General features: G+C 42.2%; 1 protein-coding gene across 6 annotated transcripts in view; it reads left to right on the top strand.

Annotated features, from left to right (window-relative positions):
• The window catches only part of PTPRE (protein tyrosine phosphatase receptor type E), a 109,100-nt gene that overhangs the window by 60,030 nt on the left and 31,942 nt on the right, over window positions 1-17,128 (top strand). For 4 of the 6 annotated variants that reach the window (XM_055799550.1, XM_055799585.1, XM_055799564.1 and 1 more), the window contains exons 2-4: window positions 7,891-8,000; window positions 16,322-16,424; window positions 16,691-16,764. In XM_055799550.1, coding sequence (XP_055655525.1) covers window positions 7,891-8,000; window positions 16,322-16,424; window positions 16,691-16,764 — 287 coding nt within the window. Of the gene's footprint in view, window positions 1-7,890; window positions 8,001-15,757; window positions 16,200-16,321; window positions 16,425-16,482; window positions 16,612-16,690; window positions 16,765-17,128 lie in introns of those variants that run through there. The other 2 variants (XM_055799572.1, XM_005236081.4) reach the window with 2 other exon arrangements.

Here is a 17,128-nt window from a genome sequence, read left to right as displayed (position 1 = left end):
TTACAGCAGTCTGGGCTTCAAAGACGGGCATCTGTCATGGTACTCGTCGCATCTGAAAATAATGCTGCATCTACAAGTAGTGTTAGTCATTGCATCATCAGGTGGGGGACTATTTTATAAATTATAATTTGCTTGCTGGTTTCATCCTGATTAATTGTGTTTCATTTGTTCTGGTTAGTGTGGACTGGCTTACCCTTTGCTTAGTTTAAATCAGTATTGGTCTTGGTGCGAGCCAGTGGAGGTGGGTTATGGCTACTTCAGAAATGCACTGGCTGAGGCTGCTGTTCCCTGCAAGTCTGGCCAGACATCTGCAAAAACTGGCAAAAGAGCTCTTTAAAAAGTGTTTGAGAGTGAATTTATGTCTGTGAGAGAGAGGATGTATTAATCATTTTAACCTTTTTTACTACAGCATGGAAATACCGTTTTGAATTTGAAAATAATTTTCATCTCTCGCTTTTTCTCTGAAGTTGTAGTTCCTTCTCTTTTTTGTGTGCTCTTCTCCTAATTTTGAATTTTTGTGATGTGAAAGCTGACTATTCCAAGTCTGACCTGTGTAGTTTTAGATACGATGTCTGAACATCTTCACAGCCTTTGTATAGCTTCATTGAGAGCCACTAAGCACGACATGAAAAAGAAAAAAGAAATCTCTTTTTTAAAAAAAAAAAAAAAAATCATTTCTGGAACTATGGGGCTGTAGGTAAGCCATACATATAATACATCAGTGGGAAACGTGTACCTTCCAAAATTCAGGCTGCAGTCAAAGTTTGTTATGACCCTGTTTTTTAACATGTCTAAATCAGCCCTGGTTTTAATGCAATTTGTCACGTAGCCCATCTTCATAACTGTTTTGAATCTAATCCTGGCAAGCAATAGTATGAAAGAACCCAAGCAAATAAAGGAACGGATCATCATCATACTCAACGCTGCTGCCTCCTCATCTTGGATGCATTTGTAGAATCAGATTGATTGAAAAATTCCTCACTATTTTAATGTGGTAAATGTCACTCTGTAATGGTGGCACATCAACCCCACTGTCAACAATGTCATTTAATCCTTTCCAGAGCAGACCTGCTAATGCAGTGCTTAATCTGCCGGTGACAACCAGTGATTTATTTTCACTGGAGATCCCAGCGTTGCTAATTGAAATGGATTTGAACTAGTGTTAGCCATGGTAGACTGGGTTTTGGGACTTGCTTATGATACTGAGAAAGACAGATAGGACCAGCTATACCAGGTTAGTAAAATTTAAAAATTAGCATTACAGAAGTGGTAATTTATGTCTGTATTCATGTATGTATCTTTAAACGTACCTTTTTTGAACAGATAACGTATTTTCTCTCTAAATCCTTGTTAAGCTGCGTGCAGTCCATGAATGCCTGTGCCATGCAGATTGCTAGTGTGTTTACCTGAGAAACCGGCTTCTGGCGCGTCAGCAGTCGTCACTTCTCGACTGTCTGCTATAAATTTTTATCACATGCATACTCTGCCGTATATGATGACCTCTTATGTGAAAGCGAAAGCAAATGTAATAATTGGCCTACTTAAATTAGAGACAAAATGACTAAGCAAGTGAGACAGTCTATCAAGCTTGATTACTCTAAATTGAAATTCATTTTATTCAGTTAATTGCTACTTTGCCTCTCTCTCTTATGTGTAAGTGATTATTCTAATCTGTATTTTTTAATTGAATTATTTCCATCTCCTTTAAATGATCTTTATTGCAGGTATTTGTCTAGAATACATGAAGGATTGCTATTCTCAGACATAATTTTGTGAGCAGTTAAATTTAACATGATTTTAAAATTAGATATCTATCCCTTAAGTTCTCTTGCTATTCCCGAAGCGGTCAGAAGCAAAGCTTGTCTGTATGTGTACAAAACTCAGCAGGGAGTGTGCTGTAGACAATCCCATAAAATACATTTTTATGATAAAATTAAACTTTTAATCGCGGGTTGTTTTCTAACTTGCCTCTGAGGAATGGCTGTGCAGCAGACAGTGTGGCTGAATTTCAAGGGATGTTTCCCAGGCAGGGAGGTCCCAGCCTGAGTTTCTTGCTGCTTGCATGAACGCACTGAATGCATGCGCAAACATCTCAGCAAATGTCTAAAGTCCTTTTTTTTTTTTTTTTTCTTTTTTCTTTTTTTCCCCCTGGATTTTAGGACATTCTAGGTCTTTGAGGCAGAATTACAGGGATTCAAAACAAGAAAAGGGAAAGATAGCAGATATATTATTTTTTTTTCTAAAGCTCCTAAATTTTAAAGCAGGACAAATCATGGGACTTTTACCAAACTTCTGGAAATTTGGTTTGGGTCTTAATGTCTAACTCCCAATAACAAATGGCTATTGAATGGTTGCCCTGAACAGGAGCGATGCTGGCCAGCTGTTCCCAGCAGATGCCCCGTGGAGTGGTGGGGCACCAGGTGGGACACGCTCAGCCGCTGAGCAGAGTGTGAGACCCCAGGGTCCCGCTGCTCCGCGGGCTTCGATGCCGACTGCGCATGGTGGGGGCAGCAGGGGGGAGCCTGGCCATTCCGTCAGCCGGGACCACCGGGACTCGGCGCTAACCTCTGCCTTTATTCCGTTTTCTTGAAGCCAGGTGTCTTGAATTAATCTTTACCAGTTACGTTCTGTTCCTTTGGAACAGAAAGGAGCACGTTAATTCTAGTTATTTTGTAAAACCGTAAATTCAAATAAAAAAATAATTTTCTTTGAAATGCTGCAGTAATGTTTTCATACCTGCCTTATGACATAACGGTGCAATAAAGTCCTAACCGAAAACAAAGGCATGCAAGAGCTAGTCCAGTTGAGCTGTAACTGGGAGCTGCCTGGCATGCCGCGGTGGCACAGCAGAGGTGCAGTGGGGATGCCAGAGCTTCGGGAAGGAGAAAGCAGCCGCAGTCGGCCTGGCTGGAGATGAGAGCTGCTCCCGGTCCCGGCGATGCCGCAGTGCCGGCTTCCCAGCTCCAGGTAGGGAGGGAACCCTCCAGCCAGCTGGAGGAAACAGACACTGGGGCTTAGGACTTAAGACCTACTGCGTTTGTGGGTGAAAAGCAGGAAGAGCAAAAGGAGAAAAAGCAGGGCAAGGAGAGAGGGTGGCTTTCCCCCCCTTCCCTTTTCAGAGTGAGTTTGTTATTTTTTTCTTTTTAAGCTATCCGTTTTTTGGGTTGACACTTGCTGTTAGTGTGGCAAACATCCCAGGTGCCAACACATTTGTCAGCCTGCCGTGACAGTGTTTTCATGTCTCTCATTTTTAATTATATTATTTGAATTGATGGTGCTTATGCTTTGGAATATGATATTTTTAGCACTAAAAATCTGGGGCACGACCTGAGCTGCTTGATATTAAAGCCTGGGGGGAAAAACCAAAACACAACCATCTTCTGTGTTAGATGAGATGTCTCATGGGTTTATTCCTGATTTAGGAGGATGCAGGGAATGGCTACCCCTTTAACCCGCTCTGAAGTAGTTGGTGCATCAGACCCCTTGAAAAAAGTCACACAGCTGTAGCAGTGCCATAAAGCATGACGGGGGGGGGGGGGGAAGAAAAATAAAATAAAAAAAAAAAAGAAAAAAGATTAGTGTATTTTCTAAAAATCCAGGTTTTATTCTTGAGCTGTCCAGTCAGAGGAGGATTCAGTTCTGTGGCCAAAATAGAAATTAAGCATGTGTAGTAATACGGTAATCCCTGAAAATAATGCTGTTTTCTCACGTTTTGGGGAGCTGGGATCCCCCGTGGCACCCCCTTGAGCTGTGCAAGGAGCGGTGGCAGGGATCCCCACGCTGGGAAGAGCTGTACAGGGGCTTCGCGTGGTGCCCTGATTTCTGAGCCCATCCTTACTGGATTGCATTTAGGTATCTGTTGCTCTGCCTCCTTGGCAGGATTTCAGTTAGCTGCGTGATTTTACAGTAATGTGGTGGTTTTCTGGGTGTTTGTTGGGTCTTTTTTTTGTTGGTGTCAAGTTCTCTGCTGGACACGGAAGCATTTCTCTGTAACGGTGAAGACTTTAAAACTGTGATTATAACGGGAATCTCTGGCAACATTTTAAAGCTTCAGATAACCAGAACTAGCTAAGAATCCTTCACTACAAAAAAATATTAGTCCATGGAGTTAAAGCTTAAGCGCCTGAGCCGCTTACCCATGCATATCCAGGAAATAAAGGCTGGAGGTAGTAGAATATAAGTAGATAAAAATGCCTTGTATCCTCATACGGTTACAAAAGCAGTTCCTATTTCTTTTTTCAGGCAGGGCAGCTGATACCTTACAGCCAAGTTGTGATAAGGGCAGTGAATGTCTCTGCCTGGATCTTTTCCTTTCCGATTTTATCAATATGGGGCTTGATTTGCAGTATACAGTTGTCGGTTCTTGTTCAGGAGTGCTTTTCGGGAGAGCAGAGAGCTCTCTCTGGAGGGTTGTTTTGGTCTGTGGTGTGTTTTTTTTTTTGTGGGTTTGGTTTGTTTTTTTTTTAACAGGCTGTATCATGATATACCTTCTTGAGGATGGAAAAAGCTGCTGTATCTATGCCGGTGTTGGGGGTGGTGGTGGTACAAAAGATTTTATCACTGCGGTCCCATATGAGAAGTACATAAATATACATATGCAGTAAAGCTTTAGTGTTTTTATGTTATTACAACTTGCTCACCTCCCTATCCACCTCAGTCTGAAGAGGAGTACCTACTACTTGGCTGTATGCAGTGCTTGGCTGCGTGAAGCGCAGTCTCTTGCGTTTGCCTCCATGCTGCAGCACCTAAATTTAGTTTAAGTTTTAACCCTTCTTTCTTTGGCAAGCAGAAATGCAAAGTGCTTTGGACAAAAATGAGATCTTAGAATTTGCATCACCTTTGTAGACGTGTTTATTTCTGATAAATTGTGGGGCATCAGATCTGAGGTTATACTTCATCACATTCGAAAGGACAGATACAAGAGTCTGGCATGGTATTTGTATCTGTAAAACCCTCCTAACAGTAATTTTGGGAGAAACATTGATGTTCCTTACACCTTCCAGTGTTTTGGAAGCCTGCCAGCAACTTTAGGTTTCTTTGTTTTTGTGTGTTGTGGTTGGTTTGGTTGTTGTTTGTTTGTTGTTTTTTTTTAAAGAAAGCAAAGAGCTGGATGTATTTTCAAAGGGAGCCAGCCGGCGCTGTGCTGCACTGTGGAACCCATCACAAATGAGCTGCCGTAACCACTGGCACTGGTGACCGGAGGGCAGTGGATGTAGCCAGCCTGTGCTGAGGGTGTAAGGCAGCACAGTCCAAGCACAGCATTCAGCGCCTCGGTCCTGCCAGCCGTTTCCCTATCGATTCCACTTTTATTCTGGCTTTATTCCAGATTTCCAAATCCTCCTCCTTCCTTTCCCCTCCCTACAGTTTACATAAACTGCTGCTGCGTGTTTTCAGTTTCCAGCATATATTATAATTTGTTACATTCTGGAAGTTTGTATATAATGCTACAGAAAGTGTAGGCAATGTAAATACAGTTTGTAGCAAGCTCTTACACTTAATCTGATCCCAAGAATGGCTAGTTCATGGTTAACCTGGCTGTTGACTGAGTGTGTTAGTCTAAGACATCTAGTCTGCTTGAATTATAAACAGTAATGAAAAAAACCCCAGAAACTGAATGAGTAAATCTGTCAGGTGGAAGCTGGGCTGGGACACACACACACATTTAAAAAAAATAAAGTTTGATGCTAATAATACATTTTATTATTCTCCACTCATGTTAGAGAAGATATTCAGCTAGGTCCTTTGAGCTTCAACACTAAGAAGGGAAGCAAGAATAAAAAAAGTGTGTGCTCCCGTGTGGAGAAAAAAAAAAGTTTCTATTTTTTTTTCTCAAAAAATGTTTTGCCTTTTTCCTTTCATGTTTAGTTTTTTTTTTCCTTACCCCTGTATTCACATAACACTTGGAAGAATTTGAAACAGCAAACTGAAACAACAGAAAAAAAAAAAAAAGAAAAATAGGGGCAATGGACAGAAAACATCCTGCAATCCCTGCTGTAAGGGGTTACCGTGCTAATCTGCCTGTGCTCTGGAGCGCTTTCAGCAGGCAGAAGGGTTTCAAGAGCAGTGGAAAAGGAAACAAATAACGAACTGTAATATCAGAGGAGGTTACTTGGTGCCCTTCCTCGGAGGGTCTGTGTGCTCCCCGAGCAGCGCAGGGTCCGGAGCCCCCTGCTGACATCCCTTCCAAGCCGGAGAGAATTCATTTTTTGGTCTGTTTCTTTTTTCTTTTTTTTTTTTTTTCTAATAAAGAATACCAGGTGTGTGCTGAGTTTGAATTTAGTCCTAGGTGTAGCGCAGAGGCTGGGAATAAGGTTCACTTCCAAGTAACTCACAGAAAGTAATGAAAAGGTGGTGTGAAAGTTGTTGTTACATAAGTTTTTTATACATTCAAGCTTATCTAGAGATTATTTCTGGAGGATTATCCCGTTTTACATTGAAAGGAAGGATTTTCTAATGGTTATTCTTATGACTTCCAAGTTCCTGGATATTTTTGCCTGTTGTCAGACGGTACTCTATAATATCCTGTGGAAATTGTAATAATACGTATGTCATACTGAAACATCAGGGAGCTTTGTTGTGCAGTATTGTACTGGTTACAGTTTTAGCCGTGGCTGTAGAGCCACCATCTGGATGTGTTCTGCCATTTGCAAAATACAGAAAGTTAAGTTTGTGTGTTATGCCAAAGAAAATACATTTAAATCACACAAGAGTGGCTAATGGCTGCGATGGCAGCCTCTTATAAATAATACGTTCATTAGGGACTGGATGAATGTACAGTAAATTAATAACAACATACATTTTTTCCACATGAACCTCGGTTTATAGGAGCTAGAGTATTTCTAGACCAGCTCATTTATCTACCACTATTAATTTCCTTATAGTCTTCAAAGCAGCAGCAGCACATCCTCATGGCATGTTTTCTCTGACCTTCTTTACACTGGAAATTATTTTCTGTCTCGTCTCACAAAACCTGAAAGACTCTGTGTTTGGTAAGGCTTTGGTGAAATGCTTTATAGCTCACAGTCGCAGCTGTGGCACACGTTCTCCAGAAGAACGTGTCTATGAAGCATCATATATATGTCTATAGGAAATCAAGGTGGGATAAGGAAACTCTGAAAAGCTCTTGTTGCAGGTACTTTAAACTTTATGGTTCTTAACCGGTCGGCTTGGTGCTACAAGCTTTTCCTCTTTGTTTTGGTCTCCAGGCATCTGTGATGCCAGAATAGGGCGTCAGTGACACAAAAGGGGGGAGTATTGGTCCAGCAGAGGAATGTCACCCAGAGCCTTCGGGCAGGGCCTGGCCACGCTGGGCGTCGGGGCAGTGTCCCCTCCCTGCAGCCCACGCTGCTCCACGTTACAGAAGGCCTAACACATGCAATTCTGGCAGGAACCGCTAAAAATAGGTGATTTTTGCATTTACTATGAAGATTTGCATTTATTCTTAAGATTGCAGCTGCTGGTACTTCAGTTTTCTTCTTACCTATGGAAATGACTTCCAGGCTCCTTGCTTCCGTGCCCTCAGGTGCTGTGTTCTGCTGATGTAGGGTAGCTTTTCTGGCCTGATTTCTGTTGTCTTTGAACGATGGCTGAGTGTTATCTTCCCGTTCTCGGATTTAAAACTTTTTCAATGAATTTGTAGTGTGCAGAACTGCTATTTTGCTTTTCCTTCTGCATCAAAACCAAAGGTTAAGTGATGAGGCAATGGGAGAGGATAAAACAAGTTTTATACTTGTAAGTATAGCACTGTATACTTACATATATATATGTATAACATTGTATACAAGTACAAAGTAAACATTGCTTTTTATTTTAGCTTTGTTATGACGTGAGGAAAAAATGCAATAGTAACCTGACCTGAAAAATTTATCTTTTGCTTTCATTTTCTTTTAGGTCCAGGATGGAACATTCCTGCTCGCTCCCGCTGCTCTGTGCTAGCTTTCTGTTTGTGCAAGCTTTACCACCCAATGGAACTGAATTGCCAAAACCACCAACAACAACAAGTAAGGACATCACTTAATTTGCAGGGATGGGAGTGGGTGTGGAAAAAAGGGACTTTCGTGAGGTCCCCCTGGTGCTATATGGATATGTTTCCGTGACTTTGACCCCACTGATGTGCTTGTAATCTTGCCAGATGACTCTGTATTTGATCTCCATATGGCTGGTGCTCTACACTTTACTTCCAGTTTCCCACGTACGGGAAGTCACAGGATAGCGTTGGGAAAGGTGGAGAAGCTCAGAATGTCATCTCCTGCCTGGGCTGCTAGCTCTCCGTGCCCCAGGAGCTGTCAGTGTGGATCTCTTAACATAATGAGACCTGGACACGGATAATATGAAAAAAAATATTATCTGTTAGATAACAGGATGAACATACTTAAACAACAATGAGGAACGATGGCCTTTATATGCTTGCTGTTTTCTAACAATACAAGCTGTCTAAGGCAAGACTTGAGGGGAAGGATAATAGTGCAGGTGTTCTGCATAAGATTAGGTCAGGTGAAAAATAAAAAAGCCTTTTTCAAAGACCTGAGAGCAATCTTCTACCCACTGGTCCACCACAGCATCTTTTATTCATCCTCATTTCTGTTTTCAGAATTTCTTCCGCTTGCTTCAAGTTCTCCTACAACTACATCCTAACACCTTACAGTCCTGGAGAGGGGCTTGTTCAAGTCAAATAAGGGTTTGTTGGGGTTTTTTTAATTAAGATACTGACTCTGCTATTATGTCCTGTAATGGGATGGTGTATTTTACTTGCACCTTGTCCTTCGTAAACCTAGGCAGCTATCTTCAGACCCCCCATGCTGGTGAGCAGCGTTTGCCAGGCAGTGGTCCGCTGTGTAAGTGCTGGCAGTGCGTGACACTGTGCTCGCCTCAGAGGGGGATTTCCAAAGGGATAGCTGCTCTGTGGACTTGATTGAAGGGAAATAAAGCTGATGATGTTCCATATAATCAGTGTGGTGCAATCTTGATAAGCTTTCAGGTGACTGCTGTTGACACCCAGTCTTTACAGGAGGGTGTTCTTGTGGGTGAGTCGGTTGGTTGGTTGGTTTGTTCTTAATCTGCCTGTGAGCTTTACACCTGTATGGAAGGAGAGCCGAGTGAGAATGATGTGCCAGGCATAGCTGATGGCCATTTTGAATGTTCTGGTCCTTAGTTGTAGTAAGTTAGCTGTAAGGGGTTTGCTTTCACCGAGATGTGTGGCTGGAGCACAGTGGAGGGGCGCTGATCCCGGCTGTGCCTGGGCAGCAGCAGACCTCCACCAGGGAAGCGGAGGGTTAGGGGAGCAAGGGGCTCTGCCGTTAGTAGTGACAGTCTTAGTGCTGTTTTGCTTAGGGGTTTCCACATAAATAAATCGCTAGTATAAATAAAAATTTAGCTAAGTGTAAAATTACTAATAAATGCCTCTGCGAAATATTGTTGAGTAGTTGTCAGTGCCCTGCTTCTTCTCCTGACACCTGGAGCAGTAGAAGAACAAGTTACTAATATTGGTCTGAATATGTGAGAATATAGGAATTGGGAAAGGGAAGTAACCTATCATTTGTATCACTTCCCAGAATTTTAATAAAATTAGTCAAAAGGGAGTTTTTCCACAGGTGCGGTTTATCGTCAAAGCTTAATTCAAAATCATATTGAATTTAAGTATGAAAATATGGATAAGAATTATCTTATCATCTGTGTTTTAATTAAAATTTTGTTCCAGTGATATGATTAGATTCAGAAATGATTAGTACGACTTAATTGTTTTTTCCTAAATATCAAAGCCTTAATTGTTTTGCAGTGAGAAGCGAAGAAGAATTTTGTCTGGTAGATAAGTACACGCACATGTATATTGCTGTTCCAATATAACAGGATTGTGTTATTCATTTGGTAGCCATTGAACTAATACAAAAGAAATATTTTATTTTTTTTTGATTGAAGTGTCAAGAAAACTCTGTTTAAAAGAATATGGAAAGAACTGAAGGATACTAAAAAGAAATCCAGCTTTCCTTTTGCATGCTAATTTGATGAATGATACAAAAAGATAAGATGCTTCTGATTCTGAAAGGAATAGCTGTAATTTGTTGCATGTTATCATTTTAGCTTAATTCAACAAATGTTTTAAAATTTAAAATGCTGCTTTTATTCTTATTTGAAACCTGGATACCTGGTGTGTGTGGCTCAATTTTTCAGTACTAATGCCGTTTTACTTCCTATAAGAGTACCGTGAAATCGCTACCATGAAAATTCACTTTCATAAAATCAGAATATTCTGAGTTTATTGCACTGCTGTTTACTGGAGAAATTGGACAGCCATTTACTCAAAGTATCCAACTGTATTAAATAAATATAAACCAGTATTTATTTATTTGGATTTTCATAAAGAAATGTATATTTCAAGTAGATAAAACTTTATGCTATCAAATATGTGTGACAGACTGTTTGTACATGATACTGTCAGTGTAGTTCCTGGTTACTCAAATATTAATTATTTCTTCGGTATTAATCATAGTCAGGCTTCTTTTACTGCCTCTTGTATTTTTACTTGTTACATAGTTTAAATGTGAAAGCAGCCTGGGAGTCGTAGTAGTAAAGCTTTTAAGTCCTTTTCAAATGTTTAATTTCCTTTAGTGTTTACTCCATGAATATTTCATGGGTTTCATACCTATATTTACAATTTCTTTCTGGTAACAATGTATTAACATGCAGCGGTAATGAATTTATAACTGAAGCAATGTATAGAAAGAATGAAACCTTGCTGTACGATAGCCAGGGCGCGACCCAGAGGGGGGGGCTTTCACGCTAGACTCGTGGTGGTGCTTTCCTGGAGAAAATGAGGCGTCCGCAGAAAAATGAGTTTTGAAGCAGGAATCTGGCTCATTTTACTTCGTATTTAAAGGCCAAAGGGATGCTTTGTCGGCAGAGAGTCAATTTCAGGAATTAGTTTGAAAAGCAGAACTTCAGAAATAAGTGGGTTTGGGCTGGGGGTTGGCCTGGATGAAGGTTCCTTCCAACCCCACCTGCTCCGCGGTTCCTGGCTGCGGTGGCAGGCGGGGCTGTGCTCTGCGGCAGGCGGCTCCAGGGTGGCAAATGCAGGCACGGGTCTTGCATTTGCTGCTGCTTGCCTGCTGCTGTGTGGATACTGCTGGCTGTGGATACTGGTTTGTCTTCCCTACCTGTCTTTTCCCCTTGTCTTTATTATTTTTTTTTGATTGGGTTTGTTTTTCATACATATCAAACCTATCTCCTGGTTATCAGCTGCATATCTGCTTGTTCTCCGCAGTCGAAGCACGGTGAGGAACAGCAATTCTCTGCAGGGCTGGGGTTTTCTTTCCCAAGAACTGCATGAGGGGGCTTGGTCTGCATGATGGCCACCCGTGCCAACCAGGATTTCTGTTGCCCAGTCATCACAGCACAAGTTCAGCCAGACCTCAAGGAGACAGGGTGGATAGATGAAAACTGAGAAAGGAGGAGAGTTCTCCTTTTATAATCAGAGAATCATGGGCTGCTTTGGGCTGGAAGGGACCTCAAAGCCCACCCAGTCCCACCCCGTGCCCTGGGCAGGGCCCCCTCCCCCCAGCCCAGGCTGCTCCCAGCCCCATCCAGCCTGGCCTTGAACATGGCCAGGGATGGAACACCCACAACTTCTGAGTAAACTTTTCAGTTTATGAAAGTTTATAGGTTTTCAGCATATAGAAAGCACATACTGATATGCAAGAGGCTTAATTATAATAAATCAATCACTGCTAAATCTGAACAGAAAGTTCAGCGAAATGAAGGTAATCACCAGAAGTTTTTAAAGCAATAAAATCTAATGTAAAAGCTCTGCTCCTCACCCAATCCAGACGTTTAAAATATGCCTCTGTGCACAAAAAGTACTAAGGACCACCCGAAATATGTCACTTGAGTGTGTATTCACCTCTGCATGAGTCTGAACGGTGACGTGAGGACAGCCTGTGCCAGACGCGCGTCTGTGCTGTGAGTAGCATCCCCGTGCCCCAGCAAGGTGGTCCACAAAAGGGTTTCTGTCTCGGGGCTGTGCGTGCTTTGGTGAGCTCTGCTGCTCTGTGCAGTTGTTCTCAGTGAATTTTGAGAGTTACCTGCTCTGTGGGGCATGTGAGGAGCATTGAAAGACTACAATAAAAACTAAAGATGCTTTGTTGCGCTTTGACACGTGAACCGGTGAAGGAGCGATATGGAAGATACTCAGCACTCTCATGCATGATAGATTATCCAGTCTGAAGTATCCCCTAAATCAGCGTGGGAGGTCTTGCAGGGCCACCAGGCAAGCTGGCTGCAGAAGCTGATGCAAGCTGGACCGAGCTCTTCAGCAGCGACATGTCTAAGAGCTCCTGTATCCCGCATGTTGGGGATGTGTTTACTTTGGTAGATGTTATATGCAAGTACCAACATTGTGGTAAACTGGGAAGCATCGGGTTTTGTGCCTGCAGGTGACAAAACACCTCTATTATAATTTGACCAGAATTTTATTAATAATCCTGTATTTTATAATGTGGCACTATTTAAGATTGTGTGCAGTGGGTTTGCCATGGGACAGATGTCTGTGTCAAGATATTGTGACAGACACTCTTCGTGTGAAATAGATGTCAGAGGAGGTCAGGGTCCGTTGCAGGGTTGGATGTCTGAAACAACAGTTTTGACCCAAAACAGAGGTGCAAAAAGCCCAAAAGCCCCTGTGGTGGGAGGTTGAGCACTGTTCAAAGGACGTTTATGTGTCTGTTGAAGGCACAGCAGAGATGAAGCATGCACCCGGAAAGAAAACCACTTGACATCTAACCCAAGTAATGGGTGAGAGCAGTTTAGTTTTAGTTTTGGAGAGGTAGAGGATTAACTTATCTGTTCTTTGAAAAGAAGTTCAGACTTGTGAATAATTAAAGCCTGTTGTTGTGGGATTTCTCCTGTGCTCGGATAAACGATATCTGTTCTGGTTTTTATCAGTCACCAAGATAATTTCAGGCACCTGACTTGCTGTCTAGGGCAAACCATGCACCTTGCCTTGTCAGCTTGTTTTTGTGAAGGGAGGAAACAAGTGGTTTAATCACATTTTTATTTATGGGCTATTTTACTGTTCAGGCCCTACTTGCAAAGGAACCCATCCAGGGATGAAGAAATTCAGTGTTTGGGAGAGTGTGGAGGGAGGATTGCGAGGCAGTTACTGATGTGCCTGCACTGCTGGTAGTTCCCTTTTTTTCTTGTGGGTGGTTCTGGTTTTGACACATACGGAAAATGGGAACATCATAACCCTGAAGGAAATCGTGATACGTTTCCAGGAAGAGCCATTCAGATGGCTGGGCCGGCAGCACCAGGAATGGAGCTGGGAAGAACCTGTGAGTCAGCCTTGGTGGGTATCAGGGGAAGCACGAGGGGTTGCCACCATCCTCCTGGTGATAATCCTCCTCTTGTCAACATGAAAGTCACTATTTCATTGTATGTCTTAAAAAAACCACCCTCAGGATGATCTTTTTTGTGTGGCCACAAACAGAAAGCCCTGTGCTTTTGGACGGCAGCTCTCTTCGTGCTGGAGCAGAGGAAAATTTTCCCTGGCGGTGGCTGCAGTAGAGATCTGCTGTAGAGGGCATCTGCCTCTTCTGTGTGCCTTTCCTCAGATGTTTCGGTTGCCAATTTTTGAAGCCACACCGATTGAAAAAAAAAATTAGGTCTGTCCTTTAGGCTCCCATCAAGATCCCACTTAATACATAGAAAAGTTGTGTTGGCCAAAGATCTTGCAGCCTCTGAGTCTACAATGGCCTAAGCCTGGTTGTAACTTTCTCACAATTTTTGGGCTGCATTTAAAAAAATTATTGATGCAGATAATGAAGAAAAGATATGCAATAACTGGAACATTTTAAAACCACACCGTGCCTTACACACAGGCTCTGCAGAGATGAAGCCATCGATATGCCACTGCAAGGCTTTGAAAATAGACGTGCCCATGTACAAGCAAGAAGGGACTCTGTGGGTTTTGACCTAAATTCCTTGTGAAATGGTAGGAGGAGAGGTGAGATCCTGATGCAGAGAATTGCATCAGTCATTGCAGGGGTGCTGTGTCCTTAACGAAAGAAATATAGACAGTAGTCTGACAGGAGGTTGAACTTCCCTTCTGGGTTGGATTGAGGCGTTCTGTGTTTGTCTGGAAACCGGTTTTCCAAAGACACCACAAAAACATGGTGTGAAGTACATCAGTTCTTCTGAAAGGAAGAGACGGGTGATTTTTGAAGGAAATTTTAAATCCCTCGTGACTCAAAACTTGTTTTTCCCCCTTTGTGTCACAGGTCTTGACACAGCCAATGATGAGAACTAACACAAACCCCCTAAATCCTGGAGGATGCAGAGATACCGATTCTGAAATTTCTAAGCTTCTGAAGTGGCTCATTTTTGCCTCTGAGGGGCAAAAGTAGATTTTTATTTTTTTCTCTTTGTTTCTTTGTCAGACCTTGGTTTCTACGCTGAGCACAGGATTGTTAAGCACCACACCAACATTGCTAAGCTGTTCTGGTGCTGCGCGTTCACCCGGACACTCCTTCCAAGAGAGATTCTTCTGTAAACGTGTCAAGTGGTGGTTTCTGATTACAGCTTCATCATGCCTGTCACTTTTACATACCACTTAAATGTCAAGTTTCATACATTTTATGGCCTTCCCTTCCTTTGTACTATTATGTTGACTTGAGATCCCTTCTTTCCTTGTATGCCCCTGGTGCACCTGTGCCTCTGAAGGAAGATTTTCTGTGCCCTAATACCCTGTTTGAGCATCCAGACAGTTTCCAGCTGCTCACAAGATACAAATCAACACTCAGATGGTTTCGCAGCAATCAGTTTTGGACAGTCAATTTATGCATAGAGCTCTTTTCTGTAATATTGCAGGCATTATATACTCCTATATATTTACTGTACTGTTATGCTTTCATGATATTTTATGTCGAGGCTTGTGGCAAGATCTCTTCAAAAAGCCTTTGCTGCAAGTAAACACAGAGTTTAGGGAGGTGAGAATGCAAGAGGTGTTAGCAGAGTCACTGCTGCAGTTCTCGGAAACCGCTGTAGGAATGGTGAAGAACTCATTAAAAGTGTGTAAATCTATTTTAAAAAGAAAAGAAAAAAAAAAAAAACCACCACACCACCAGCAACAAAAATTGTCTTAATTTCGGAATTGTGTACGTTGCTAAGATTTATGAACAGTGCAGATGAAGGAGGCTGAGGAAGGCTGGTGTAATGATGGAGAAACTGGGGGTCCAGACCCCCAGGGAACCATCCAGGCAGATGCCCTAAGCATGGGCTGCTGCCATGGGGGCTCCCTTGGCTGTAACTGGGGGAAGATCAATCTCTTCCCTGTGCTGTGGCGCCAGGTGTGGAGGCCTCATCCTTCCCACTCCGCAAGGTCTCCACCACTGCTGTTACACTGACTTGGAGTTACTTGTCCAGTTGGAAAGAAAAACAGGTAGCACGGTTTTGTTTTGCTTGCTGAAGGGTAAGGCTGAGAGTGTTGCTTTCTTAAATGAACCATGGTGGGTTTTTAATGATTTTAATGTGGTATATATTGAACAAATGTAAAGTTTCACATACATAAAACCACTATTAACAGAAGAATGAGACTCGCAATTTATGCTAGATATAACAAAGAAGTATTTTTTAATCTCCATTGTGATTTGTTAAGGCTTCTCTTTCCTACTTTTTCTTATATATAATATATTCTATAGCATCTTATAAATAATGTAACATATATATATAAGACAACATGTAATATAAGCCGTAGAAGACACTGCGATTTGCGCAGTCCCCTCCTGGCTTCCCCCTCCATCATGCTCAGCGCGTGCTTTGCAGGGTGGTGCAGCCAGCAGCAGTGTTTGTGCCTGCTCAGTGAGATGTGTGTGAAACACACTGTACCTCTGGGGTCACCAAATCCGTGCCGAGGGCAGAGGGGGCCATTCCTGGGTCATGCCCGCTAGCTGAGAAACAGCGGACACGCATAAGGGTGCTGTGGCAGACCTTTGGAATGGGCTTTGAATTTAGCTTACTACCTTGTACCCACTAAACCTGCTCTAACTACAAGTAAATCCGTTGCTGAATCAGTCATTCCAAAAAGCATCCTTGATACGCTCAGTAGCAGCTAACATGGTTCTGCTTTTGAAGGGGGCAGGGGGAAAGAAAAAGAAAACAACTGAACTTCCAGTTTCAGCTTTGCATGTATTTAGTAATTTGTGATGCTTTTAGTAAGTACGAGGAGATTATTGTGGAGAACCACAGAGTTTTGATACACCAAGCAGAGTTTCTATAGCAGATTAGACAATCCGTGTCTGTAATGTTTCACGTTTGTTGTGTTCAATCCACGTAGACTCTACAGAGGAGAACAATTTACACAAGGACCTACTGACTTCGATGCTGATTCTGCTCCTGGTCTTCATCATTTTCATTCTGTTGGCTGGCTATTTTTTCAGGTAGGTCTGTGTGGAGCTCTGTATGCAGAACTAGCTCAGTTTTGTTTCGATATGATCTAACAAGGAAATGAAATGCATACTTATGGTGAGGCGGGAGACTCCGTCACAGCGTAGTGGAGGGTGCTGTGGCGGTGGTGGCTCTCTTCACCGTGAAGATGAACAGAAAGAGTTTCTCCAGAATTACATGGTTGGTAAAGACTGATTTGGGAACATGGTTGTTACCTTTCAACATAGTTCCTCAGATTCATGTGCTGCGTGTATTTCAGGTTCAGAAGGCATAGGAAAGCTGTTGTGAACTCTGGGGACAAAAAGATGCCAAATGGGATCTTAGAAGAGCAAGGTATGGGCAGATTTGCTTTCCTTCTCAGTCTGAATTTTGTTTGTGAGTTTTGTTTGTGTATGTACACACTTGTTTGCTGATTAGGAATTCAGTTACTGTTACGTTTGCTTTTTGTTTATAATATAAGTGATAGGATTGCTGTTAAAGAGAAAATAGTGTAAAAAAAGAACAACCAGACGTCCATATTTAAGTATGTATATATATATAATCTTAACTTTCAGTTGTTAGTTTTAAATAATTTTCACTTCAAGTTGTGATACAGAAAATGCTTCTTTGTAAATGTTTGTCGTGCTCTTTGTATATGTTTTATTAGGATGCCAGCTGAGATCCAGGTGTCTAGCACTGTGATGTTTGTATTTAGAGA

This window comes from Falco peregrinus, chromosome 1 (genome assembly GCF_023634155.1).
Source record: "Falco peregrinus isolate bFalPer1 chromosome 1, bFalPer1.pri, whole genome shotgun sequence".
NCBI classification, from domain to species: Eukaryota; Metazoa; Chordata; class Aves; order Falconiformes; family Falconidae; genus Falco; species Falco peregrinus.
This window is presented reverse-complemented; position numbering and strand designations above follow the sequence as displayed.